Here is a 27151-nt window from a genome sequence, read left to right as displayed (position 1 = left end):
AACTTACCTTTAGTTTTGACACTTGATGTAATTCCGTCTCGATCGGTTTCGAAGTATCACTTCGGGTAACGTTCGTCTTTGTTTTCCTTTTGCGATTTGCTTTTGTAAGAGGCCGGTGTAGCAGGAGATGATGAAGAAGGGAATTGGGCAGTAATTGAGTCTCGGTGTGTGAGTGAGTGAGTGACTGAGTGTGTGTGTTTGTGTGTGTGTGTGTTAGTTACGAACAGCAGATTGAAGGAGAGTCTTTCAGGGTTTATTCTGCCTCACTTCAAGGAATCAAAGTGACGTCAGCGTAGCAGACTTACAAGAGAAACTTTTATTCTCCGCGAATGGGTAAAAGTGTATAAGTGGCCGCATTACGTAAATTACACGCCGTGTTTTCAGCATCGTTTAGTATTTACAAAACATCTGTGAATGACAAAGAGGATAAAGGGTTGTGGGGCTGTTGTTGCTTCATTCATGTTTAAGTTTGTGTACATCAGGGGCTGTGTCAATGTTTACTGATTATTGACAATCTTCATTGACAGTACTCAGAATGTGAATCTGTGTTTTGTAAATGCCAGAAAATATTTACAACGTAGTAAATTACAAAAATTGCAGATATAAGTATTTTTTTATTATCAGCTCATTATTTAATTTAATAGCCATGTGGTTTATAAATTACAAAGCATTGCTTTTCAATAAAATTATACATTTAGGTTGAACATCATCAAATGAAGTGAAATGAGAATGCATTTCTTATATCAGTTACTTGTCATTCAGACGCTGTCAGATAAATGTAGCAAGACAGTGATGCGTGATCAAACTTGATTGCATTTGTCTCCAGTTACCTCAATAGCTAAATTCTGGGATTATGGATTAACCCGGCTAATCTGACCCTGTTTCCTCTCAAATCATCGGGGTGGAGTGAGACAAGGTGATAACGTTCCGATTTGACAACAGAATTTTGGTAATTCAAAAGATAGTAGCGTCGCAAGAGCTGATATTATCTTACGTTGAAAAGAGAAAAATGGGCATCTGCCCCAGCCGCGCTCGGCAGGAACGGAAAATAAAAGGCAGAATAATTGGAACTGTTACTTTTGCTATGACTCTCATTGATCTCTCATTTGAATTACACTTGCGGGCGAAGCGAGAGGCGGCAGAATGGCCCTTTGCAGCGGGAGCCGAGCTGGGCACCACGAGGCAGACGGCCATCTGTGCCTAATTGTGTGCTTTTTCTCCCTGCTGCCGCACTTACAATCAGCAACAGGCTGAGGGGGGCCCTCTGACCTAGACTGGGCCAGAGGGGGTGGCATGGGGCGAGGGATGACGGGGGTGGGAGATTATTTCATTGAGCAAGAAAACAACAACGAGGGGGGCGAGGAGGGACACGCTGCCACTCCTTAGTGAGAGAGGGGTAGCAGGAGGGTGAAAAAAGTGAGGGGCAACTCTTCAGAGTTTTGCTTCACGGTTCAAATTGTGCGACTGAAGACTTGCTTGAATTGAGAGGAAAGCAAAGCGTTGTACTTCACCGGGTTGTAAAGCCCATTTTTCTCATTATAGATTATATCACTAATGATGAGTTTTATACACGTATGCGTGAATATTTCATCAATCATTATTACATATTTGCCTCTTTAGTGACCCGGAATGCATACCAAAGACCGATCTCTAAACTTCCTTATTAGTATAAATCATCCCAAAAATTATGCACGTTGCTGGTCTCTAAAAAGACCCCCAGATATTTAAGGGTTAATGATAGATTCTTGCCATATCAGAATCCTGTACAGAAACAGTCCACAACATTTTAATTACTTACTCTTAAACAGTAGTTAAATGTACTAATGTTATAGTCATGTAGCTACACTGATATTTTCAACTGGTGGACTGTAATTGAAGGCAGTTTGACGCTATCACTGATTACCGCAATTAATTGCATTTAATGAAACCAACTATGCAATAAAAATATTCAAAGTAGAATTGAGGATACCGAGAGGGCATCAAAAACAAATGCATTCTCATTCTCCAATTTATGCATTTGCTCATTGATCCCTTTTTGCTCCCCCCACCTGTGGCCAAAAGAGATGCTTATGGTGGGATACAAGGGGGCGAGTTTCGGGGATCAGGTGAAAAGAGATGAGACTATCCCATGTGTTTTCGTAACGAAGGCACACGTGTGCACTCTGGTGTCTGAACGTGTGTGCATACGTGTGTGGCGCGCATGTGCTCGTATTTATCTGATCATCAGACCACCGTAACCACATTAAGAAAGCCGTAATTGTGTCTATGTGTTTGTGTGAACACATGATGGTAAAATTCCTGCCTTTGAGTGACTATGTGTATAACCTCCTCCCCTCTTCCAGCAGAGGCACACCGGGGTTTGTAATTGTGTTGGTGGTTCTTCATTAGTGCCTGTGCGTTGGGGGTGGAGGGGTGGGTGAGGAGCTCAGGCTCTTAAGACCATGAGCTGCGTCATTAACGGAGGCTGGGCCTCTCCGCATGCAGCCAGAATGTCAGCCGTACCTCGGTCATTTGAAACATAATAAGCACAAGTACAATGAGTGCAATGCAAGCCTGCTGGGGGAGGGGGTGAGCGAGAACAGAGCTTGTCTCTTCTATGTTGTTGTTGTTTTTTTTAAAGCCGGCTTGATTAGAAGATATAATAACGTACTGAACAATAACTGGTAAAGATGATCTCCCCCGAGACTGATGGAAACCAAATTAACTTGGCGATTTGGATTTAATTGTTATTTTTCTATTAGCGTGCATGAAGACAGAGGAGATGTCCATCTCGAGCAGAAGCTGTGCTTGCAGCTATTGATTTTTTTCCTTTTCTTTTCTTTCTCACTCCTCTCTCTCGCCCTTCCTCGCTCTCTTTCTCTAACACAGATTTTAATCATCTCCCGAACGCCACATTCCCTAATACCATTAACAACGCTAACCTTCCAGCGCCACGAAAGCGTTTAATTTCCAATGACACAAATTTCTCTCCAAGAGACTCGAATAGTGTCTTTACGCAATTTGCTGGCCTTAAGGTTTTGCTTCCCGGAATAATTGAATTGCGAACCACTCACTTAGTCTTGCATAAAATCACTAGGCAAAGAGCTAATCAGTGCGAAAGAGACAATAGTTTTCCCCGGTTTGCCTTATTAGCTCATTTTAAACGAGTAAAGAGCGCTTCTCCCCCGACTGACTTTAGAGCAATGATACTCTCATCGGTAACCATTCTCTTTCGAGGTGAGCGAATGACCAATGATTAGAGAGAAGAAATCTTTCGAACACTGACGCGATGGGAAATGTTTCTGCTAGGTAGTCAAACTGTTTGTTCCTCTTTCCACACTGCTGTTTGTAGCCATAAATAAAAGATGACCTTTAAATGTTTACATAATTTATATAGCCATAAATTCTTAATATATCTGACTGCAAATGAGAGAGCGAGACGGTTGATTATGGTTCATAGCCGAGTTAAAATACGAGCTGTCTGGTCGTGTGATATACTGTACACACACCTGTATGTGAATCGGGATCTTTTTATGTATTATTTAACTATAGGGAAAGATCTATACTAAGCGTATTTAACATTGTTAGGTTAGTCAACAGTGCAATGTAGATCAGCAGGTTACCTAAGGATTATGTCATTCCTGACACATCAGAGTGTGCAGTCATTACCTCCTTTATGACCACACACAAGTTGACCTTTGACCTATGCCCGTCACGTTTTTGCACGGCACAAATAAAGATGCTAAAGTAATTTCTTCCTCTGTTTACTATAGGTGCATCATCCCAAAATGCGGGAATGTCTCGTTAATATGGCGACGGTGAGGTAAACAGAGAGGAAATGATGGAGTGGCAGACCCACGGGGATAACCGCATGAGGTGTGACAGACCACTGACATCAGCTCTCCTGTCTCACTCTCTCCCTGTCTCTCTCCCCCACACGCACTCATTTCCAGGAAGGGGTCATTAATGTGAGGGGAAAAAAGAAATCCAGTCACGGCTTTAAAATGGAGAATCTCTTCAGAGAGATGCAATCACCGCTAACGTTTCTGAGTCAGGATCCACATCAGAGGCACACATGGGCCTTTTAATTCCCATTTTGGTAAAAAGCACATTTTAGATTTATTTGCACACCATGTAAGTGGTAGCAGGGTTACCCTGAGCAAACCGTCCTCTCTTCACCCTCTTATAAAAGTACAGCAACGGTTCTGACAACCGTACAGTAGTCAAATGTTCACGTTTAACAGCTGTAATTGACATTTTCCCTCGCTCCCTTCAGCAATGATATATCAAAGAGTGCATCAGCCGCCGGAGGAAGAGAGAAAACATTAGGAGGATTAATAAAAAGGGGGAGGGGGGTTGGAGGTAGATTGAGCGTTCACCAAGATCAGTAAAATAGAATCTGTCAAGCAACCCCGCAACATCCATCCTCTGAAAAAATAAGAGACAGCGGTACATTTTCACGAACGGAAACGGGAAAAACACGGGGGGGGGGGAGGCGGTGCGGCTGATCAATTCTCTGAGATTGGCTTTCGGCTGCAGTGCCCATGCTTCCATTTGTAAAGATAATATTATTTAATAACCCCCTTGAATGACTGTTTAAATAATCGGACTGCTTACAATGCAAGGCACTAATGGAAATATTTAACACAAATTCCCTTTAAAAATGATGCCTTAAACAACGGCCGTAGGATTTATTGTGAAATTAAAGGAGTGTGCATAAATGATTCTCTCTGGCCTTGACGCGTTGTTCTCAATTACGTTCTGCTCAGCTGGAACGATGGGACAATGCGACTGTGGTGCTTTATCGTGCATGTGTATGCACTGTTACCGAATGTCATATAGAAGCTATTTATGGCTGCTAGCATCGGTGCCAAGGGCATAGCAAACGGGGATGTTATTGAATCAATTCAGAAAGCGAATTGAAATAGGAACAGTATAATTATAGATCAGAGCGAACGTAAAGCCGTAGAAGGTTAACTGCAGGAGAATGCTCTATACCTGAAAAATGATAGCTTGGCTTTGGTTGCGCTCCTTCAATGATAGACATCAAAATGCAAAACAGATGTATTTCCTCTTAGTCGGTTTATTACTTTTTCACCTTAGCACGGGTAGAAGTTAAGTAGCGGAAACTACCAAAACGCAGTAAGTCGGGGCAAAAAAATGCATCATGTTGATGTTGGTAATAAAGTCTACAAGATCAAGAATTTATTACTACAATGGTTAATGTTTTCATATGGTTAGGCACCTTGTGTAATTTACCCTCACCTTGTTCCTAATAATCTCATTTCAAAACAACTTTCCTACACGCCTACCCTTCCTGTCTAGTGAAACAAAACATTCCATAATGTCAACAGAACGTGCATGGTTGTTCTCTCTTTCCCTTCTCCGAAATCTATTGAAATTATCACGCCAACTGTCAGTCCGCATCAAACCTCTATTTATGCAACAACAACGTCCGCTTTAATTAGTCATTTCAGCTCTCAGCGCTGCCTCTGCTCCAGGCAGCCTGCAGCAGGGTCAGACGTTCCGAAGATCCTCCTTGTTGTGCGATCAAAACTAGGCCATCAGCAACACCGTGATAATAGCCACGTCTCAACACCACGGCAACATGCGAGTGTGTGCGCTCGAGTGTGTTTTTATTCCCCATGAGCCATCCATCTCCACACAGTAGGGTGGTTTTGGGTGGAGCATGGATAATCACAGCAGTCTCTGTACACCTGGAGGACCGGAATATAATAAACAACTAACTGGGAGTTTTTCTCCCGTCAGATCTCGGTGGCCTGTGCTTTCCCGGGGACCGGAGAATAAAGCATAGATCAATGTTTACACGTGGCAATAATACATGAATCGAGAAAAACTTGTTTGGAATACGCCGTTTTGGTGTACAATTATGCACTCGTACAATTATTTGTGGATTAGCGTGTGTGATTTTCAAAATGAAAGTAAACTAAACCATGTGTTTTTGCTTGTTTGGATTGCGGCACTTCTCCATAATCACTCACAATCAAGTAGAGCAAACAGAAGTGTCTGAAACCTCGCGCTAATTTGGCATCGACTGACATTTCCGATGGAAAATTCTCCAAACAGATGCCTAGCAAAGAGAGCTTCTTCACGAGGCCCGTCAGATGTTGAGGAAGTGCGTGTGAGGAGCAAGAGTCACATGAACGCGAGGTCAGAGAAACTTCTTCTCACCATGGATTCTATTTTGGGGTCCGCGTGCTGCTTGGAAGACTGAAGTGGCATTGTGTCATTTGTGAATGCTTGACCCTCTGAGGTGCGTTCATGTGCCGTGAACCTCAGCCAGGAAAAAAGCAGGAGGCCAGAGACCAGGAGGAAGGCGTGGGAAAGCTCTAGTGAACGAAGAACGCTGGAAAAGCATTCTTTTGTGATTACACATCTGTGGAGCAAGAGGCCAGACATTCTTTCAGCTGTTTCTAAAGCCTGCTGACTTTTACCCTTGATCACCTCACCCGCTTATTACAAGTGCCTGCTTCTTCGGTGACTGCATTTCTTCATGCAAAAAGTATGACTTACTTTGAATTTTGCAGTTGGTCTGCAGATATCGCAAACCACTGAAATTAACCATGTGCCATCAAAGGGAACGAAAACTTAACATTTTAATGCTGGCACTCATGTTTGGAGCTTCCTTCCTCTTTAGAAAGAAACTTCAGAACCCGTTTCTTAATCCAGTTATCCATTGGTGGGAGGCAGAACATGACAGCAGACGGACAGGGCAAACATTGGTGGGGGTTGTGCTTCTGTTCCGTCTTTGTTCTGATGGTGACCTCTTCATCACAGGCCCTTTGTCACCATGTAAGGATTAAGAGTGAATGAGAGCTCTACCTCTGTTAGTCAGTACTAATAAAATGTTCTGTCATTTCAATGTAAAGCAATTTGGTAATGTGAGCAAATACAACATCTGGATTTAGTAGGATCTCCAAAACATAACCGCTCCTTAAAATCTCTTAAAAATGGCACTGTGTGTGAATGAAAAGCACATTCTGGAGTACTACTACTGTGTAGAATATAATCCTGTTATTGAAACAATTAAACCAGGGGTTCCCAAACTTTTCATTCACTACCTACTTAGACTGGTATAATCTAACTCAGGACCCACCAACATTTTTTTAATAGAAATATGCAGAAAAATACATATAAATACAAAAATAATTTTGTTCTGTTTTAGAGGAGAGCAGTTTATATTTTCATTGACAATGTCTGAATTAAACAAAAGTTTAATTGCAATAATTGCAACAAACTATTGACATTAATAGGACAAAACTGTTTTTGTGTTCTTCACTACAACAACCAAGTGACTTTGCATGACCCACGTGATCCCACTGTGAGACCCACTAGCTAGTTTGAAAACCCCTGAATTACACTACCGTTCAAAAGGTTAGGGTCACTTTACTTAAATGGGAAGCTTTTTCGTGTTCAAGTGCTATAATTGGGTCCCCAGTGCTTATATCAGCCTAGAAAATATAAAAAACAACAACCCAGTAACTTAGTTTTGGTAAACCATTCTCTGCAAGCATGTGAAAAAATAGGTAATTGAAATGTGGCTCCCCTTGTGATGTCAGAAGGGGATAATACCACCCATTAATCTGCACTATCCGACTACTGCACTACCATTTAGGGCAGAGATTAGCTGATTTGCATTTAAAAGGACACATATTTAAAATGGCACGTTTTTGCTCACACCTACAAAGTGGCAATTTTAACATGCTATAATAAATTATCTATTTGGTATTTTGATATAAAACTTTGCATACGCACTCTGTGGACACAAAAGATTTATTTGAAATCTTATAAAAAGTCTTGTGAAATGATTCTCATGATCTTAAATTCAGTATATTTAAATACTTTCATCACAAAAATGTATTAAAAAAATATATAAAAATGATGACTTGGACCAAATAATAAATAAAAGCATCCAGTAAGAGTCCACATTATATAGGAACTCCTTACTGTTCTTATTAAAAAGCATCTCAGGGTGACACCTTAAGAAGTTTGTCGATAAAATGACGAGACTTTTACAAATTCATGATTTTTTTGTTTTAACTTTATTCTTATGTTTACATTTGTTATTTCAGTGTTTTGATAAGTGTACTAATAAGTACTAACTTTTAATTTACTAAAGAAGAGCTTTTAGAATTTATTAAAATGGGGAAAAATATTATTAAAGAATATATAAATGGCCCTAACCTTTTAACGGGGGAGGAAGTAGCTAGGGGCCATGATCAATTTCCAGATTTATTTATTATTTTAAAATGTTTTTACATTTAATAAAAACAGACAAAGTTTAAAAGAAAAAGATTTTAAATGTTTAACTTGGCCGTGTTTATTGATATTCAGTAGTTTGGTGTATTTATATGCAGTGTAACTTGAATTACAGCAACATTTGTGTTTGCACTTCTCATTAATGCCTTATTATCACAGTTCGTAGTATTTTAATTACCACAGTGACAGGATAAATGCCATGTGGCTTTGAGCAAATACAAGGGAATAAGTGCGATCATTAAAGTATCAGATGCCTCATAGCATCCTCTACCGGCCAAGGACACAAATGCCCGCTGATGAAGAAAAAAAAAACACAATATCCATAAATATCAGTTTCGAGATTTCGCACTCTTTTATTTTGACACGAGGAAGAACACACATTACACTATACATTCAGATTATTTTTAGTTTGAAGTTTTAAAACAAAAATATTTCGCAACGCTGTCATGAGGTGACTTCGTGCGGAGTCTGCGCAGACCGATCTGTTTTTGACACCAAAGTATCGCGAGAAGCACAACAACACCGATTAACTGGCTGTCCCGCGTGTCAATCAGCTGCGGTGGGAAGAGTCACGCGTTTCCTGCGGGTGTCCGCTTTCACTTAAAGCCACGTGACCCTCCCTATATCAACACAAGGACGCCATTAATAATAAAAGCAGAGAGACGGAAAATCAGAGGTGAGTTGACGCGGAAGTGATGCCGAGCGAGTTTTTCAACACGGTGAGACGTGCGTGCAATAACGGACAGCGTTTTTAAAGTCGTAATAAAATCGAATACGGTTTGTTGGAGAAATGTAACCCATCAAATACCGTTTTAGTTGCGAAGTAGATTGGCTAACAAAAACAAGGCCTAGACATCTGGCGGAACTGTGCGTTATTTAATGTGGATTATTCCGGTGATCACATGCAACGCGATTAAAAGCGTCTACTTTAACGGATCGTGTGTTCTGCGCATGTAACGTTACGGTTCGGTGTCGAGTTGAAACGCACGATTTATTACAAGCAAATGAAACGCATTGTGTTTACATTCTCTGCCAGTCCGCTTGTAATTCAAGAGGTTTATGTTTGTTAACTATGCTTTGTAATCCAGATCGTGGTGTTTGTGTTGTCAAACAAGACTTTTAATAAAATAGGATCACCACTGTTAACTTTGCATTAAAATTCTTTAATCTTTGCAGTGCTGGAATCCAGCCTGATGCAATATACCGCACAGTCTGGAAATCAAAACAGATGTACATACTATAGTGTGCTATACAACAAGTAACCCAAAATAAAGAAAATTAAATACATATATTTTTTTAAATGCTCCTGCTTGGTTTAAGAAAGTGATCCTGGACTGGGCTGGTGTTATTGCGAACACTCCCTAATGTTAATGTAGCTGTTTTTCTGGTTGTTGTTTTTTGCACACTCAAACCAAGGTGGTACAAAAAGGTTACGCGTGGCAAAAAGTATTTTCAGTTGTCAAACTATCCAATAGTTGAAGTGTAAACTACACCTGTTGCAGGTCACCTGTGTGAACTTTAAAGAATTGGCACCCACACTAAATCGTGACCTTGGCACCAACCTCTCGAAAGCATAGCTGATCTAGTGCAATGAATTTGACACATTTAAGTGTCCGAATATATATGCCCATGTTTTTCCACATTACGCCTGAGTTGAAGCCATGCTTTCATGACTTCAGGTTAAGTTTAGCAAGGTTCTCGCTTGGCAGATGTTAGTTGGATAAAGCTTGGTGTACAGCAGCAAAGGTGCTATTTTAATGTTGTACTCTGGATGGTATTTATAGATGACTCGTTTATGACAGCGGTATGAAGATATGTATGGGGGTTTCAGAGGGGTAGAAAGGTTCATGACGGTACACAACAGCAAGTTGATGCATGCATGTGTTAAAGCTTTTCAAGAGGGAGAGGCATCGGTGAATAGACTGCTGTCATCTTTTCCCAGGGTATCTGATCGTTTGAATACATTTACATGTGTTTTACATGCAATAATGTTTTGATGTTATCGTTCGCGTATGACCATAGTTTTATTTAATCACACTGGGATGATGTAAGTTTAATGTAACCTTATCGAATGCTGAAACCATTAGTACTAAATGAAATATGTTCAGTGTAAAGAATAATATACATGTCTTTTTAATGCATAATCTATTTAGTATATTAATAACAACGTCTTTTATTACAAAAAGTAATTTGCAAATACTTCAAATAAGTATAAAGCATATAAACATAATCAGAATAAAGCCTTAATCAGAATATGGCCCATAATCAGAATTTGATGTGCTTGTGTGTGTAAATGGCTAATACCAATGTGACTTTTATATGTTTACCTTCTTTGACATGTTTTTAAGTGACCGTTCAGCTGCATCAAATGGGGTTGGGGTGTTTGGTATTTTTCCCACACTTTTTTATGTTCCCCATAGTTTTAATATTCAAAACTATAAATAAATAAATACATAAATAAATAAATGTACATCTTGAAATAATAATTGTGCAATTACGTGGGTGTACCTTGTGTAATGTTTTCTCATTTGTTTTATGTCTCTCAAGGTGCAGTTCAGATATGGATTCGAAGTCTCGCCGCTTTCCGTTCACTGTCTCCAGCTCTTCCTCACTGTCATCACCCTCCTCCCCGTCCACCTCGTCTTCGGCCCTAAGCGCGAGTCGGCTCTATGGCAGGGACAGCGTCTTGGGGAGAGATCGCTTTAGCAGAGATACATCCCTTAAACTAGACTCAGACTATCAGGTATTATACGTTTCTTTCTAAAAGTGTCTGTTTATATGCTGTGCCGCTGTTATAAAAGGTTTCATGGGACGCACGCATATTGTCGCCGTTACGTGCCTGAACCAAAGTGAACTTCAGGTTTGTATTTATCGGTCTGGCTAGTGGCTAAACTGTTGTCTGAAACAAATACCTTGTCGAAAATGAAATGTTTTTTCTAAAGACGAGGGGAGATGATGAGCATGGACCACAAATGTGTGGGGAGGTTAAGCAGCCAGGCAAGAATTCAAGGACCTGTAACACTTTTTACATTCATTTTACACAATACCATAAGCTTGGTGTAATAGTTGTTGCACGTTAGATATTATGTATGAATGGAAGTGATTTACTTGTCTGTTATTCCCCTGTTATCAGAAATAAACTACTGTTAAAGGACTCTCTTGTGTGGAACTCTACAGGAAGTTGCATTTAGTCCAAAAAAGCCATTTATTTATGTTGTTGCTTCTGAAACCATCTGTAGCTTAACACCATTTCAATAAGTTCTCACTTGTAAAACAAGTGCTGTACCATTCACCCTAAAGTTTTTTAGGGTATGCAATTTACTCTTTCCTACCCCTCTGTTTTACACCTAAAGTCCATTTTATAATGTTGTTTGGGGTTTTTTTTTGCAAAAGAAAATTCGTTCGGAAAACAGTACTGTGCAAAAGTCTTAGGATGCCACCACCAGACTTGTTGTTTTGGAAGTTTTAATGTCCATCCATATTTATTTTTAAATCTATTTTATTAAGATACAAACGGAAAATACAGGAAATATGTACAAAAAAATAAAAAAATTCAAGACTGAATGTCTTTAGGCATCGTCTGTGTTTAGTGTGACCTTTTTAAAATTAGAAATTAGGATTTAACTTTTTTTAGGTTTAAGAGATCCTGCAATTTCCTGCTACTGCTCACGTTGAAGGGGAGTTTACCCTAAAAACTTGACACATCAGTTTACATTTTTATACAGTTTTTAATACTATAAACACATTTCTTGTATTTTCTGGATGTATTATGTTAAAGAGACTGCGAAACAATTATAAATTATCACTATAACATTGCAAAAACAACAAATCTAATTCTGGCACGGTGGCCTAAAACTTTTGCACAGTACTGTGTACATCTGGGCAAGTAAGTTATGAGAACATTTTCATAAATGGGTGACCTGTCCCTACTGAACAATCCAGCTAAGACCAGCATAAGCACTAGCTGGTTTAAGCTGGTCCTACCAGCCTGGCAAATCTGGTCAAGCTGTTTGGTCCGCTGGTCTTCCAGCTTGACTAGCTAAGTCCAGCTAGACTATCTTTAAAAGTGACCAAAATAATGCTAGACCAGCTAAAACCAGCTCACCAGCATATGCTGGATTCTTCAGTAGGGATTCCTTTAACAAAGCTCATTGGAAAATCAGCCAAGCATTTTGTGTAGTTCCAGTTCATAACACAAATAATTAAAACCACTCGGCATTTACAGATGTACAAAGTGTTACTGTAGCTCAGTGGTAGAGCATTGCTTTAGCCCCAGGGATCACGCATGATGCTAAAAAAATCTATGCCTTGTTGTAATGCGTCACCTTTGGATCAAAGTGACTGTCAATGCATAAATGTAAAACATTATTGTGTTCTTCATAATTACAATCTGTAAATAATAGATTTTTTTAGTTACTGCCCCATTGACCTTAAAGGGATTGTTCACCCATAAATGAAAATTATGTAATTATTTAATCACCCGTATGTTTTTCCAACTTACTTTTTCTGCTGACCTCAAAAGAAGATAATTGTAATTAACCGGGAAGCAGGTGCACCATTGACTTCCATAGTAGGACAACAAAAAAAAAACACTAGGGAAGTGCTATAAAAACTTGGTTTGGAAGAAAATAACTGTATACAGGTTTGGAACAACTTTGGGTGACTAAATGATGACATAATTTGAATTTAGTTTTTTGTAAACTATCCCTTTAAACCGTGCCACTTGGCTTTTACGCTCATTTCCATAAAGTTTGGTTAGTTTCTTTCATGAAGCTTCTAGAAGAGTCTTTGTGGAGATCAGTCTGCCGGGATCTCAGGTTCCCCAGCTCTTCTGGGTTCGTGGGAAGGTCTTCAGGTTTCACTGGCTTGGTTCACTGATCTTTTTATAGGTCATGCTAGATTATTTGCCTCGGTGTATCTCGTCTGCCTGTCTGTCTCTCTAGATAAAGTTGCTGAAGCTTCTAGAGCTGTTGTTCACTCTCTAAAGTGTTTTCAAGAGCACATGTTAAAACAACCTGGCTATGTCTTTACTTCAGTGAATGTATGAAGTGGCCATGAAACATGGCTGGCCACTTTCAGACCACCCATAAATAGCTTGCCATAGGGGGTTTCTAGCCTGATGAGTAGTCTTCTATCCTTTCTTTGGACTGTTTTACACTTACTGTATGAACCGGTTCTAGCTACTCGAGCAACCCGTCCGCATCATCTTTAGCAAAACAGGTCTTTATGAAGCAAAAATCTTTTAGGTCTCTTTACTTTAGATTAAAGGGATTGTTTCAAACAATAATAAAAATTCTGTCATTTGCTTGCCTTCAGGTTGTTCCAAAAATTTTGTTCTGCAAAGCAAGATATTTTGAATTATGTTTAACCAAACCGATCAGGAGCACCATTTTCTTTCATAGCATTATTTTTTCCTACTATGGAAGTCAATGGTGCCCCTGATCTGCTTTGTTTAAAATATCTTGCTTTGTGTTTTGCAGAACAAGGTCATTTATGAAGGTTGGAACAACGTGAGAGTAAGTAAGTGTGATGCCTGTATTTTAATAAGATTTTGCAACTTTGAAATAATTCTTAAGGCTTGCTGGTTTTATCGCATTAAGTAAAGTAAATGCTCATTATAGTTACCCTGAAAGCACTTTAATGGCGCTGCAGAGACGTTGTGAATGAATAGCACAACATGATCCTGCTATTATAGTTAAACTGCTGCTTTGCAGGATGTGTGAAGCAAACCTAACAGTGCGGTTTAAACCTCAGTTGACTTGAGTCTCTTCCTGTCGCATGTTTGTATCTTGATGTCCGTCTGACTGATTTTGATCTCTAACGTTTCCTTTGCTTCAGAGCTCTCGTCTGATTGGCTCACCAAGAGGATACCGCTCATCTGAAACCAGTCACCCAAGTTGGAAACTCTCAACACCTCTCTCCTCTTCCTCATCTGCCTGTGATCGATCATGGACCGATTCCTCCAATGGGGACAGAGTTAGACTTGTAAGTAGATTTGATTTTTAGGGGTTCATATAGTAAGGAATCAAATTTTTTGGGGGGGTGTTTAAAGCACTTGCTTTTTAGCCCAAAAGCTGGTTTGTTCTTTGCTTCTAAAATGTACATGTACAGGAATACATTTAAATCTACAACCATGTAACTGTCCACATGTTTACAATAGACACCCGATCAGTTTATTAAGTAGGATAATACTTTTGGGAATAAGAGTAAAACATGAGTTCTGGCTGTGGTGCTTGCTGATCCGTAGAGATACTTTCGAAACAGTGAAGCGTTTAAAACAAGCAGCTGAAGTTTGTTTTTGTTTTTGCATATCATACAATCTAATGTAGGCTTTGCATAGAGGCCGTTTAACAAGACCAAACATGCATCTGACTGCGTTTGTGTTTGCGCATTTCAGACAGACTCCGAAAGAAGACTTGGAAGTTACTGTGGACTTCTTGGCACAACCCAAGACAGCGAATCTAAGAGAGCGAAACTGTCTTACACGAACAGAGCAACATATCAGCCGAGCAGCAGATCTTCATCCACTTCTACACCTGCCAGCTCCTACTCTACTTTAGGAAGTATGTCAGGTGACTGCATGATAGAGAAGTTATATTTTAGATATATTTTAAAGTGCATGCACTGCATGTTTGTTAGTTTTTTTGTGTAACTTTTTTTTCTTTATTTGTATCGCGCTTTTCACAGTGCATATTCAAAGCTGCTTTACAGAAAATGCATGTTTATGTCGGAAAATAAAGTTAGTAGTTGGTACTTTTTTGGAGTGCAATTTTTCATTTAGGGGTGGTTTCCCAGACAGGGAGTATCTTAAGCCAGGACTAGGCTTTAGTTTAATTAGGAAATATAAAATTTGTAACAAACATGCCTCACTTAAAACATTACTTGTGTGCATTTTGAGGCAAAACAAAGGGCACTGATGTATTTTAAGGTATGTCAGTGCAAATTGTGTTCAGTTTGGACAGCTCTTACATTTATTTAAGTCTAGGACTAGTCTAATCCCTGCCAGCGAATCTGTCCCTTAAAGGAAAACCCCTGTTTTTCAATATTTTACTATGTTCTTACCAAAACTACATCTTTTTCCAATGCATACACTTTTAATCTTTGTACAGTGCTTTGTAAATGTGTTAGCATTTAGCCTAGACCCATTTAGTCCTATGGCTCCAAACAAAAGTGTTATTTTGTGCCATCATACTTACTAGTGTAACTACTCATGTAACAGTCTTTAAATAGGGAAAACATGGAAGTGTTTGGTGGCTTCTAAATTCATCCCTGTTTAGAGCCATAGAAATGAATGGAGCTAGGCTAAACGCTAACACATTCACGAGGCGCTGTACAAAGATTAAAAGTGCATGCCAGGGCTCCAGACTAACTTTTTTCACTAGGAGCACAGTGGCCCCCAACTGAATATTTTAGGGGCGCAACCAAAAAATGTAGGGGCACCCACTGTAAATCAACATGCTAATCAAATAATGACATTTCTACGAATGTCCACTGTATTACTAATAAATACTTTGATGATAGATGCAGAAAGTACAATGTGCTGTTTCAAATTCAGTCTCACATCACAAAAAAAGGTCAAATTTACTGGTCACACATGTGGGACTGGATGTAAAATTCAGTGGAATTTTTTTTAGTTTGAGTCGTTTATAACATGCATTTAAAAAAGCAACACTCGTCAAACATAATCATTATACATATTTTTCATTATCATGAAAATACCTGAAAAGTTTTGGAGAATAGCAATATAAATATATCCTTGAGACATTTCCTAGAGCTGCGTGTCAAAGCTGCGTGTGTACGTATTGAGTTTCTGCACGAGAGCGCCCTCTGGCTTTTGGATTTTAGCGGCATTTCACCATAATTTATTGAGAAGCATAGCAAGCATTATCGGCCGATATATCTGTGTGCCCATAAGTAAAATATTGAAAAACAGTGGTGTTTTCCTTTAATGTTTAAATTATTTATTAGATTTTTTTTAGATTGCGTATTGAAGCTCCATAGTGGAATTTGTCCATAGTAAGCATGAACCACACCTATGTGAACTTTGTGTGCATCTCTAATTTGTAGTGGGTGTATGAAGTATCGTCTGCTGATTTATGTATTGATTTTTATATCAGTTCGGAATAGTGTAACGGTGTAAAGCAAAGAGTTGTATAATGTTTGATGCATTAACGTTTCTCTCTAGGGAAAATATTTAATACTCCTCAAAACAAAATGAAATCTAAAAAAAAACAATAAGACCCCAAAAGCAGTCTTTTTAGAACAACTAAGAAGTGTTTGTAGACACAGCAAATGGTTGTTTGTTAAAATCTGTAAAGTGAAAGAAAGCTCAAGTTGGTTATGTCAAAGGGTCTTTTATAAGATGATACTTTGTTTGATATTTGTATAATTTAGCTATGGCTTAAAGGTGTTATGTATAGATTTTAAGTGCCGTCTAGTGGTGAGATTGTGAATTGCAACCACCGGCTCAGTGCACAGCTCACCCCTCACTTTCAAAACACATGGAGAAGCTAAAGTAGCCACCACAGGACAAACACTTCATAGTTTGTGACAAGATAGTGACAAAATGCGCTCTATGGAACAGTTTGTTCATTTACTGTACATGGCGGCACAAAATGGTGACTTCCATGTAAGGGGGCGTGCGGCGTATGTAGATAAAATTGTCTCCTAAGATAATAAACACATTTAATTTTCTATGGTCTTTATACATCACTAATAGTATAGTTATGTATACTATATTGCATTTCTGTCAAGAGATCCTTCTAAATGTACACAAGGGCAAAGGCACAAACTTTATATCAGCATAACTAATGTATTACTTGTTGTTTTTGCATTTAGATTCATCATGGAAGTCAACCGTTAGCCCCTTGTCTAGATCGTCATCATCCTCTTCATCCTCATCCAGTCCGTCAGAGGGTCTGTGGGCCCGTAGGGATCTGGAGAAAAGAGGGGGATTAGGATCGACCTCTCTGGGAGAGTCTAGTTACCGGCCCAGTGGGCTGACATCAACACTGTGTATGTGCCAGAGTGTTCATTTATCCATATTCCCTTTCATATACTGTTTCAACACCTAAGGGAAGGTCTTCCTGCAACAACCGTTATCCAGTTATAATTTTAGCAATGTAATTTTGACAATCATTTTAAAGTTCAACATGAATGTTCTGTTTGGTGGTCCCCCTTTTTTTTTTAAATAAACTTCTTGCCACTCGGTGTGCGAGGACTGTTTCTGTGTCCTGTTGTGCTGTGACCATATTGATTATACTTTTATGTTTGTGTTTCAGACCGTTCGGACCGTGTTACTTCCACCTATGCACAAGGTGCTAGACCCAAAGAGAGTCAGTACTCATCCCACAGGGACAACAGTTCTAATCGCCATATTTCTGCCAAGTACCTCCCCTCCCCTCTGGAACGCAGCTCCCACGATTATGCCTCCGACTATCAGCCTAGTCTTTACTCCCGTAATACACAACGCACCAGCTCTGGCTCCACCAGAACCTCCGTCTCTGAGCCCTCGCACGTCTCATCGTCATGGAGCTCCACCCCTTACACGCCCCTAACCGCACGTAGCTCCAGTCCACCTCCCTCTAGCCCCGCGCCTACTCCACCCTCTGTTCAGAATGGAGGCGAATCTGACGGCAGGCGAACAACCAGGCGTCTGCTCTCCCGACTTTTCTCTCGCCGATCTAGTCAGGAATCCAGCTCCACCTCCAGTTCCGCCTCTGATTCAAGGTCATATGACTCTAGCCCAGATGAAGCCCCACCTTGTGAAGCCCCTCTTTCAGTCAGTAGAGAGAATTTGGAAGCAGAGCTAAGGAGCTCTGACCCAGTTCAGGCGTTTTCATTTCTGCGCAGACGTGGGCCATCCCTCGCTCCCCTTCAGGAGAGTACCGCCGTGGAACCTGAACCGGAGTCTCTCAGGGCTCCAGCGGGATTGACCTGGCTGAACTGGAACCGCTGCACCCCGCTGTTCTCTCGTCGCAGACGTGAAGGCCGTGACGAAAGTGCCCGCAGCTCTCCCCAGCTCCCTCTTAGTGCCAGAGACGGGAGTAAAACACCTGACCGAGGCACGCGTCACGAAGACGATGATGATGACGAAGAAGAATCGTCATCATCGGAGGGTGCTGCAGCAGCCCCCTCTGCTGGAGCTTATGGTCTCTCTGCTTCACTGCTGCAGGACCACGCCCGTCTGTCTGGGCGGAGCCATGGCTTTGGCAGAGTGATGTCCAGCCCCCTCTTCCGTACACCTGAGAATGTACTAATTGGTGTGGGTTCAGGAGCAGAGGGGAGGAGTCAAACTGATGAGCAGGTTAAAGAGAAGCCGGCCCCTTCTAGAGACCCTGAGAGACTGCGGAAGATCCAGGAGAGGTGAGAGGACACTCGTTGAAGCAGTGTTAATGTTTTATAATCGTAGCTAGGTAACTTTGAATGAATATACTATAATCATTTCACAAGTTTATTAAAAACTAGTTTAGTAAACGAGTTTGAGGTGTGGTGTTGCATTCTTTGTAATTGTTTGGGTATTTAACATTTATGCACATGGCAGATGTTTTTATTCAGTCCATAACAATTTGATTTGTTGAGTATAACCACACATCCTTCATGTTTTGTAGCCTGCTATTGGAGGATTCTGATGAGGAGGAAGGTGATCTTTGCAGAATCTGTCAGATGGGGGAACAATCCAGTTCCAACCCTCTTATCGAACCCTGCAAGTGCACCGGCAGCCTGCAGTTTGTGCACCAGGACTGCATTAAGAAATGGCTACGCTCCAAAATCAGCTCTGGTATGGTGGCTTTCCTGAGGATGGCAAAAATTGGGTTGATATCCTGGGGATGAAATTATTGCTTATGGGCAGTGTAAAAGGGCATTGGATTAAAATACCCCCATCCACATAAACGTAAAAATCTAGACTAAAGTCTCATAATCAAATCATGAGTTTAATAGAATCAAAGTTTGATTTCAATTATTTTTCTAATATAGTGTTAGTCAATATTAAAGGGATCATATTTATATTTTTACAGACTGTGTCATGTAATTTCAACATGTGCTGTGGCGTTACCATGGAAGAGTGTTTGTTCAGATGACAATGCCTTGGTGCTTTAATATTCAAATATAGTTTAAAAAATATTAATATAACGGGCAGTTCTGGTCCTTCATTCTGATTGGTTGAAACGCATTCTAAGCTGTGATAAAATACCCCGGTAACCCCATGGTTCAGACCGCATTACATAGCTTAAAGGCGGGGTGCATGATCTAATGAGCCAATGTTGAATTTGAAATCACTTAAACAAACACGCCCCTACCCCAATAGAATCTGGACCTTCTTTTGTTAAATCTGTTGGTTAGTAGACACGCCCCTTACTGCTGATTGGCTAGAAGTGTGTTTTGGTAGTTGGCCCGACTCCCTTTTCCAAAGCATTTTCAGAAGTTGTGCACTCTGCCTTTAAGTATGTAAGTTTGCTTCGTGAATAAAATTGCCCCTTAGCTGTTATAAAATGCACTGGTAAGCCACTGCGTCTTGGGGCTTATTGCTTAGAAAAAAACAACATGTTACATATTTTAGGGAAAAGGACGCATCACAATAACTGAAAGTGAACAGCCAGGTTTTATTGTTGCAGACATATTAACAATGTAAACGAACAAAAATAATTTTTTTGCAGAACAAAATAAGGCTGCACGATTAATCATATTTTTATCATGATAACAATATGTGTGCCCCACAATCGTCGTGGTATTAATGTGTAAAGACCTAGCACAAAACAGACTTCTAGAATCAAGCAATGTGTTTGTTTGTGGTTATGGGCAGACACGAAGGCCGACCTGACAGCGTCTAAATTGCAAGCACGGTCTGTGTTATGGTAGTAGTACGTTGGCATCACGTGATTTACGGTCATTCACCTTGAACGAACATAAAGGCAGAGCAACAAGAAGAAAGTGCAGAAAAACGTACAGTAGTTCCCCAAAAGGGTCATACTCCATTGTTTGGAATATTTCGGATTCAAGGAAAGTGATGTTGATCAGAGTCTTGTGCAAACTGTGCTTCTGTTCCGTCCAAACGTCAATATCAAGAGTTTCAAAAGCTGAAGACACAAGCCGCAACCACCAAAAATACAATAAAGGATACATTGTTAAACGCAAAACCATTTTCCTTGCTCGCAAAGACAAAAGGAAATAACGGAGGCGATCGCGTATCATGTAATTTAGCCAAGGATATGTGCTCAATAAGCATGTGAGCAGCAAGGGGTTTAAAAAAAAATTATTACCACATAAAGGCATATCATAGGCTAGGAAAAATGTTTTATTCTAAATTGTTTTGTTTTTATACCAGTTTTATTCTAATTTGAATATAAATACGTGGCTATAAAGTGTAATAAAAATACTGAAGTGAAAAGAAGTTCTTCACTAAAAGAATAATTGTGATTTATAACCGCAATCAAAAGTTTGAGGAAAATAACTGTGATCATTATTTGTCCGGTTATCTTAAAGCCCTAGAGCAAAACATCTGCGCCCAATACTATATTATCTGCATCGACATAAAAATTTGACCATACGTTACTTTTTGAAGTATTAAGGGGGACATATCATGAAAATCTCACTTTTTCTCCATGTTTAAGAGCTATAATTGGGTCCCCAGTGCTTGTATTAACCTAGAAAATGTTAAAAAGAACAACCCAGTAACTTAGTTTTGGTAAACCATCTCCTGCAAGCATGTGGAAAAAAATAGGTCATTAAAAAATTGGGATAATACCACCCCTTAATCTGCAGTATCTAACCACGGCACTGCCATTTGTTGCAGAGATCAGGTCATTTGCATTTTAAAGGACAATTTTTTTGCTGAGGACACATGCTATAATAAATTACATGTATATTGCATTTTGAGCTTGAACTTCACATATGCACTATGGGGACACCAAAGATTTATTTGACATCTTAAAGTCAACTTTTGAAATGTCCCCTTTAAAATGATATCAAATCTATTGCAAACCATTTCTGTATGCATATCGCTGTATTAACGCTTGCGGTATTCTGTAGCTTTCGGTATATTGCACATGCGCAGCCATGATATGAGTAGGACAGAATAGCAAAAATAACATAATGTCTCTAAGTATGTGCGCTCTCATTTCTTTCAGTTTTTTTAAGGGTAGGGATTACAGGTTTTAAAGAGTCCAGGTTTCAAAACCACAAACATTTTCTGTGATACCGTTTTCAAGAAGCTGTGTTTACACAAAATTTATTGAATTATTAAGTCGTGTAATTGATGTGATGTTTACATTTTAATGTTACAAAAATATTTTTTTTAAAGAACATTTTAATTTTAAAGACTTTATTTTACATGGCATGCATTTTGTATGTTGCTTAAAAATAAAATGAATACGGCCACATTTTGGGAATTTGGCTTATTCACCGTATCCCCCAGAGTTAGATAACTCCATACATACCTTTCTCATCTCCGTGCGTGCTTTAACTTTGTCTGAGGCTGCCCCCGCTAGCTTAGCTTAGCACAGAGACTGGAAGTGAATGGCTTCAGCTAGCATACTGACAAAATAATGCAAACATTTTCCCATTTAGATGTTGTGATTTGTATAGTCACACCGTGTACAATTAACAAGATCATATGAGACACAGACGTCTTTTAATAGTATACATACAGGGAACTATATTCTCAGAAGGCGAAGCACTGCTACTTGGAAGAGTGATATGCAAAACTCTGAGCGAACTCTCTGCTCCTCACCACGAGGCTTCTCGGGTTCTGCGAGCAAATCACTCCGCCTAAGTAGCAGTGCTTCGCCTTCTGAGAATATAGTTCCCAGTATGTATACTGTTGAAAGATGGCTGTGTCTCATATGATCTTGTTAAATTACACGCTGTGATTATACAAATAACAACACATACATAGGAAAATGTTTGCGTTATTTTGTCACTTAAAGGAACCAGTATGCTAGCTGGAGCCATTCACCTCCAGTCCTTGTGCTAAGCTAAGCTAGCGGAGGCTGCGTCAGACAGAGTTATAGCACGCACGGAGATGAGAAGGGTATGTATGGACTTATCTAACTCTGGGGGATACGGTAAATAAACTAAATTCCCAAAATGTGGGCGTCTAAACCACCAAAATCTCATATCGGCCCATGCCTAGTAGGGATACTATTGTTAAGACCTGCTGAATAAGGCTTATTGCGGTTTCATTCAACCCATATCTCTGTTCTCTCATGCAGGCTCTAACCTGGAGGCCATCACCACCTGTGAACTCTGTAAGGAAAAACTGCACCTGAACATTGAAAACTTTGATATCAATGAGCTGTACAGATCTCATGAGAGGGTGAGTGGATCAAACATAAATTAACAAAGTCACTGAATATATGGTATTTTTTATATTAGGTTTGTTTTGCAGGATTATTAGGGTATTTATAGTTTTTGAATGCAATCAGTATTGGGTTCCTACTTTATATTGGGCTGAATTTTTATATTCCTTAAAGGGACACTCCACTTTTTTTGAAAATATGCTATTATTCCAGCTCCCCTAGAGTTGAATTTGATTATTTGATTATTACTGTTTTGGAATCCATTCATCACTTTTAGCATAGCTTTGCTTAATCCATTGAATCTGATTAGACCATTAGCATTTCGTGTTTAAAAATAACCAAAGAGTTTCGATATTTTTCCTATTTAAAACTTGACTCTTCTGTAGTTACATTGTGTACTAATACAGATGGAAAATTAAAATTTGCGACATTCTAGGCCGATATGGCTTGGAACTATACTCTCATTCATGGCTGCAGGAGGCGCAATATTACGCCATGCCCGAAAATAGTCCCCTGCTATTTAAAGTTACCAAGGGGACTACTTTTGGGTGCTGTGTAATATTATTGCCCCTGCTGCAGCCATGGTGCAGCAGCAAAGTCCTTGAATGAGATTACGCCAGAATGAGAGTTCCCAGCCATATCGGCCTAGAAAATCGCAAATTTTAATTTTCCGTCGGTCTTAGTCCACGATGTAACTACAGAAGAGTCCAGTTTTAAAGCTGACATAACACAAGACGTTTTTGCCAATCTAATGTTAATCTTGCTTACCTATAGAGTAGTATTTCATCATTCATATGTCCAAAGAGTCTTTCGTCAGATTTATAAAAGAAAGAACAGGCTTTCCGATTTTTGGCGGATAAGGTCGAACACTTGAAGGCGTGCGGTGGGCGGAGCTGAAGAGTTACGAGTATGCGCAGCTTTGGATACTACTTTTGGATTCACAGCCAACATAGATGGAAATCAAACTTTAAAAAAACTTTTTTTCAAATAATCAACTTTACATTATACATATGATCCAGAATCGGATACTGAGTCAGTAATGGACGAACAGGAACAACAGCAGCAACATTTACAGCAGCACGTCTCTATCTGGTAATTAATCCTTGTTTGTTTATCCACTATTTTAATAAAACAAGTAACGTAATCCATTTTTTTACTGCATTTGCCCGTTTTAAAAGGTGTAAATGCAGTACAATGGCAACTGAGGCAAAAAATGTTTGCTGTTGGTCGTTTTGTTTACATTACGTGCACGATTGCAAACAAAACACGTGAGATTTTGATTTACTTACGCCTGTGGTTGTGACTCCTAATAGGGCTGTCACAATTATTTAATAATCGTCTCATCGCGATTGTTTGACCTCATTGTGATGATTTCAGATCACCGCAATGATTGCACATCTTTCTTAAAACACAAGGGGGAGCTGCAGCGCTTGTATAAACGAGACCGTATCAGATTACTTTTAAATATGTGTATTAGTTTTTACTGCCAGACAAACCTTGCAAAATATTTAATTTAAACAATCACAACAATGTGTGAAAATTATTTCATAAACAAAGAAAAAAAGTATAAGAATTAAAAGTCAAAGCAATAAAATAGACAAATAATCATCATAACCATCAAAGCCATAAAACAGGCAATTAATCGCCATAATCGCCAAAATTTATTAGGCAATTAACCTTCAGACAAATTTCATAATCGTGACAGCCCTAACTCCTAAACTGGGTCTTTTGAAGTTTTGACCGCTCCAACAGTTGTAAACAAGTGGAAAATCCGGAGTCAAACTGAGCCTTGTTTGTAAAGCAGTCCTCTTCGAAATACAGCCAGGGAACAAACAAACTCATTCGCAAATATGTTGCTGTCCGGGAAAAACGAACTGCATCCACTGTTGTCTTAAGACAGGGAAAGCTAAATTAAGTTTTCTCCTCCTTACATCCAAAAACACACTTCTTTTGTCGAACTATCTTGCTATAACAAAGTTGTTGCGTGCTGTGCAGTGATACCGGTGGCTTCTACTCGACGGCGTTCTCGCTCTCACTTGACGTGCACGGCAGGTGTGCTTTTCTGGAGGTAAAGGCCCATAAAAGGAATATGGGTTGAAACAGTCGTAACGGATACCCCCATTCGAGGAAAATAAAGGGGAGCTGGAAAATGAGCATATTTTGAATAAAAGTGGAGAATCCCTTTAAAATTCCCATAACTATTGATCAGACTTCCTGATCACAAAGTCTTAATATCTTTTTGAAGCTAGTTTAGGTGGTTTAGATGCATCAATTAGATGTAGATCTGTATTTGTGTGTTTGATTCTCCAGTCAGAGTATGAGTTCATCAGTTGTGGTCTCTATCTGGTCGTGCTCCTGCACCTGTGTGAACAGAGGTTCTCGGATGTCCTGGGTGCGGTCAATGATGCTGGGGTAAGCATCTGTTCTTTCTGTTCTGTTACCTCATGTCCAAGTACAGTACAGTACGTTGGCTGAAACTGTACATTATAAACTAATGTTTTGACCTCTCTCGCTTAGTTTTTCAACTTGGCGAGAACTCTGCACGAACACATGGACAATCTTGAAAGTACGTTTTGAATCACTTTTTTGTTTATTGTGGTACTGCACGTGGACATTTATAAGCTATATGCAATTGCAAAAAATCAGTTTCTGTAAATGAATAGGTAAGTATGTTCTGTGGATGTGGAGTTACAATGCTAGATTTATTTTAAAGGATTGTTAGATTGTTTGCATTGCATTTACTACATTGGTAAATGATCCAAACTTATAAGTGATGTTGTTTTATGTGCGAAATGATTTAATTTTGCTCATTTTTGTAATTTGGGCTGAAACTAACAAATGTTTTGTTTGGAAATTTTGTCATTTTTGCAGCATTGTTGCAGTTACGATAAAATGAAATTGTAAAATGAAGTCTCATATTATCATATACACATGTAAAGTCTATTTGCGTTCTTGCCTTTCTTCTGATGAATGTCATGAACACGTGTTCGCAGGTTCATTTGCTGAATCTGATGAAGATGAGGCAGAGGACAGCAGACCATCCATCGACTTCTGTGACCTGGATGATGATGAGGAAGAGGAAGAGGAGGAGGTTTAATAGAGGGTGTGGCTTAGCAGTTTGTCTCCCAGTCTCCACCTACTGCCTATTCTTAAAATGTGTCCTCCTGTTTGAAGTGGGTTTTTGCCAACCTATCACAAGTCTTCATAATATGCAAATTAAACTTGTTGATGGGAACTGTTTGGATCCCATTTTTCCTTTGATTTATTATTTTGCATCGGAGGTTGGTGAGCGCTCTAAAGCTTTATTTAGTTAAAAAAGAAGTCTGGCTTACTGACAACCACCACGAGTGCTTTACATAAAAACTATGCTGATTTTGGGACCGACAGGACAGCGAGGGTCATGGGAGATTTTTATTCTTACACTGGTGCTTGGTGGAAAGCTCATCTGCTCATTTATTGGGCTGCTTAAATATGAAATGTTTGGTTTTTGAATGTTTTAGAAAAAAAATTAAAATAATTAAACCCTTAATTTCTTTGTTTTTGTTTGTATGTTATGTTTGAGTTAGGAGTTATTTGGCAAATGGGTGAATGGATAATGTTTTCTTTCAAGACTCCCTTTACAGAGGACCTTTTCCAAAGTCTCTTTGTATGTTGTACATTTGCTTTATGATAATATTGTAATTCGCTTCAGTTGGTTACAATAAAATTGAGGTATTATTCAGATACCTCGTAAAAACCTACACTTTCCTTCAGGTTTTTGTTGTAGCTAATGGACAATGGCTGTGATTACTACTTTGGTTGGAAACAATATCTTTGATTTGTGATTTTCTAATAGTTGCATATTTAATAAGTGCAGTTTTTAATGTGACAGCACAGCAAAGTTGTGCAGATAACAGCTTCGCTTTAGAAATGACGTGTTTAACCTGGTTCAATGCTGCAGCACTGTTAAAGGCACTGTATGTAAGTTTTTGAGACCGCGAAAGTAAAAAAAAAAGTTTCCATGTTTCCTAAATGCAGTATATTCCCCCCAAAAAATTATAGCTGACCGAAATCACACTTGCAACCTCATAATTTTAAACCTTGAAAAAAATCAACTTCTACTACCATTACAAAAAACACATCTGTCTAAACGGATCCGAAAATTAAGTATTTGCAGACGGTCGGCACCTCACGCAGCCCCTTTGCGACTCTTCATAGGGAAAAAATTTCTTCGGGTTTATTGGCCATCGTTTGTCATGCGCAGTCATAGCAAGATGAAGTACCGCCTATTTTAATAAAAACTGAAAATTATTAATCCTTTTTGTTTAACTTTATCAGTAACACTTAAATCTTTAAAAATAAAATGATTTCTTACTGATAAGTAATACATTATTAATTGAATATGTATACATTATTATTTTAATCTTGTCTCCATATGTTCTTGGCAATCTTTTTATATATGCATTTCTGTTTATGGTTTCATTCATTTGGATTCATTTATTTTTTCCACTATGGTAAATATTAAAATGAAGCCTCTTGCGCTGGAATGAGCTTCTCTCCAAGGTTACGATTAAACTGAAACTTCATTATGACTGCAACTAGGGTGCGAAGTCCGA

General features: G+C 39.2%; 2 protein-coding genes across 18 annotated transcripts in view; one reads left to right on the top strand and one right to left on the bottom strand.

Moving 5' to 3' along the window:
* The window catches only part of baz2ba (bromodomain adjacent to zinc finger domain, 2Ba), a 90124-nt gene extending 89727 nt beyond the window's left edge, over positions 1 to 397 (bottom strand). For 8 of the 14 annotated variants that reach the window (XM_065240193.2, XM_065240197.2, XM_065240195.2 and 5 more), the window contains exon 1: positions 8 to 395. The gene's annotated coding sequence lies outside the window, so the exon portion shown is untranslated. Of the gene's footprint in view, positions 1 to 7 lie in introns of all 14 variants that reach the window. The other 6 variants (XM_065240202.2, XM_065240208.2, XM_065240205.2 and 3 more) reach the window with 3 other exon arrangements.
* Positions 398 to 8827: 8430 nt separating this feature from the next.
* marchf7 (membrane-associated ring finger (C3HC4) 7) lies at positions 8828 to 26293 on the top strand. Of its 4 annotated transcripts, none has more exons than XM_065240211.1 (11): positions 8828 to 8935; positions 10807 to 11002; positions 14098 to 14244; positions 14657 to 14831; positions 17098 to 17274; positions 17541 to 18624; positions 18870 to 19039; positions 22470 to 22573; positions 24867 to 24968; positions 25074 to 25122; positions 25550 to 26293. In XM_065240211.1, exons 2-11 carry the CDS (start codon positions 10820 to 10822, stop codon positions 25651 to 25653), a joined length of 2295 nt encoding a protein of 764 aa, XP_065096283.1. In that variant the 5' UTR covers positions 8828 to 8935; positions 10807 to 10819; the 3' UTR covers positions 25654 to 26293. The 4 variants fall into 4 exon arrangements, with proteins under 4 accessions (XP_065096283.1, XP_065096285.1, XP_065096284.1 ...); XM_065240213.2 differs by having other exon boundaries at positions 8893 to 8978; XM_065240212.1 differs by lacking the exon at positions 8828 to 8935 and adding an exon at positions 10046 to 10202.
* Positions 26294 to 27151: the final 858 nt, after the last annotated feature.

The sequence above is a fragment of the Paramisgurnus dabryanus genome, chromosome 7, assembly GCF_030506205.2.
Source record: "Paramisgurnus dabryanus chromosome 7, PD_genome_1.1, whole genome shotgun sequence".
In the NCBI taxonomy this organism is placed as follows: Eukaryota; Metazoa; Chordata; class Actinopteri; order Cypriniformes; family Cobitidae; genus Paramisgurnus; species Paramisgurnus dabryanus.
This window is presented reverse-complemented; position numbering and strand designations above follow the sequence as displayed.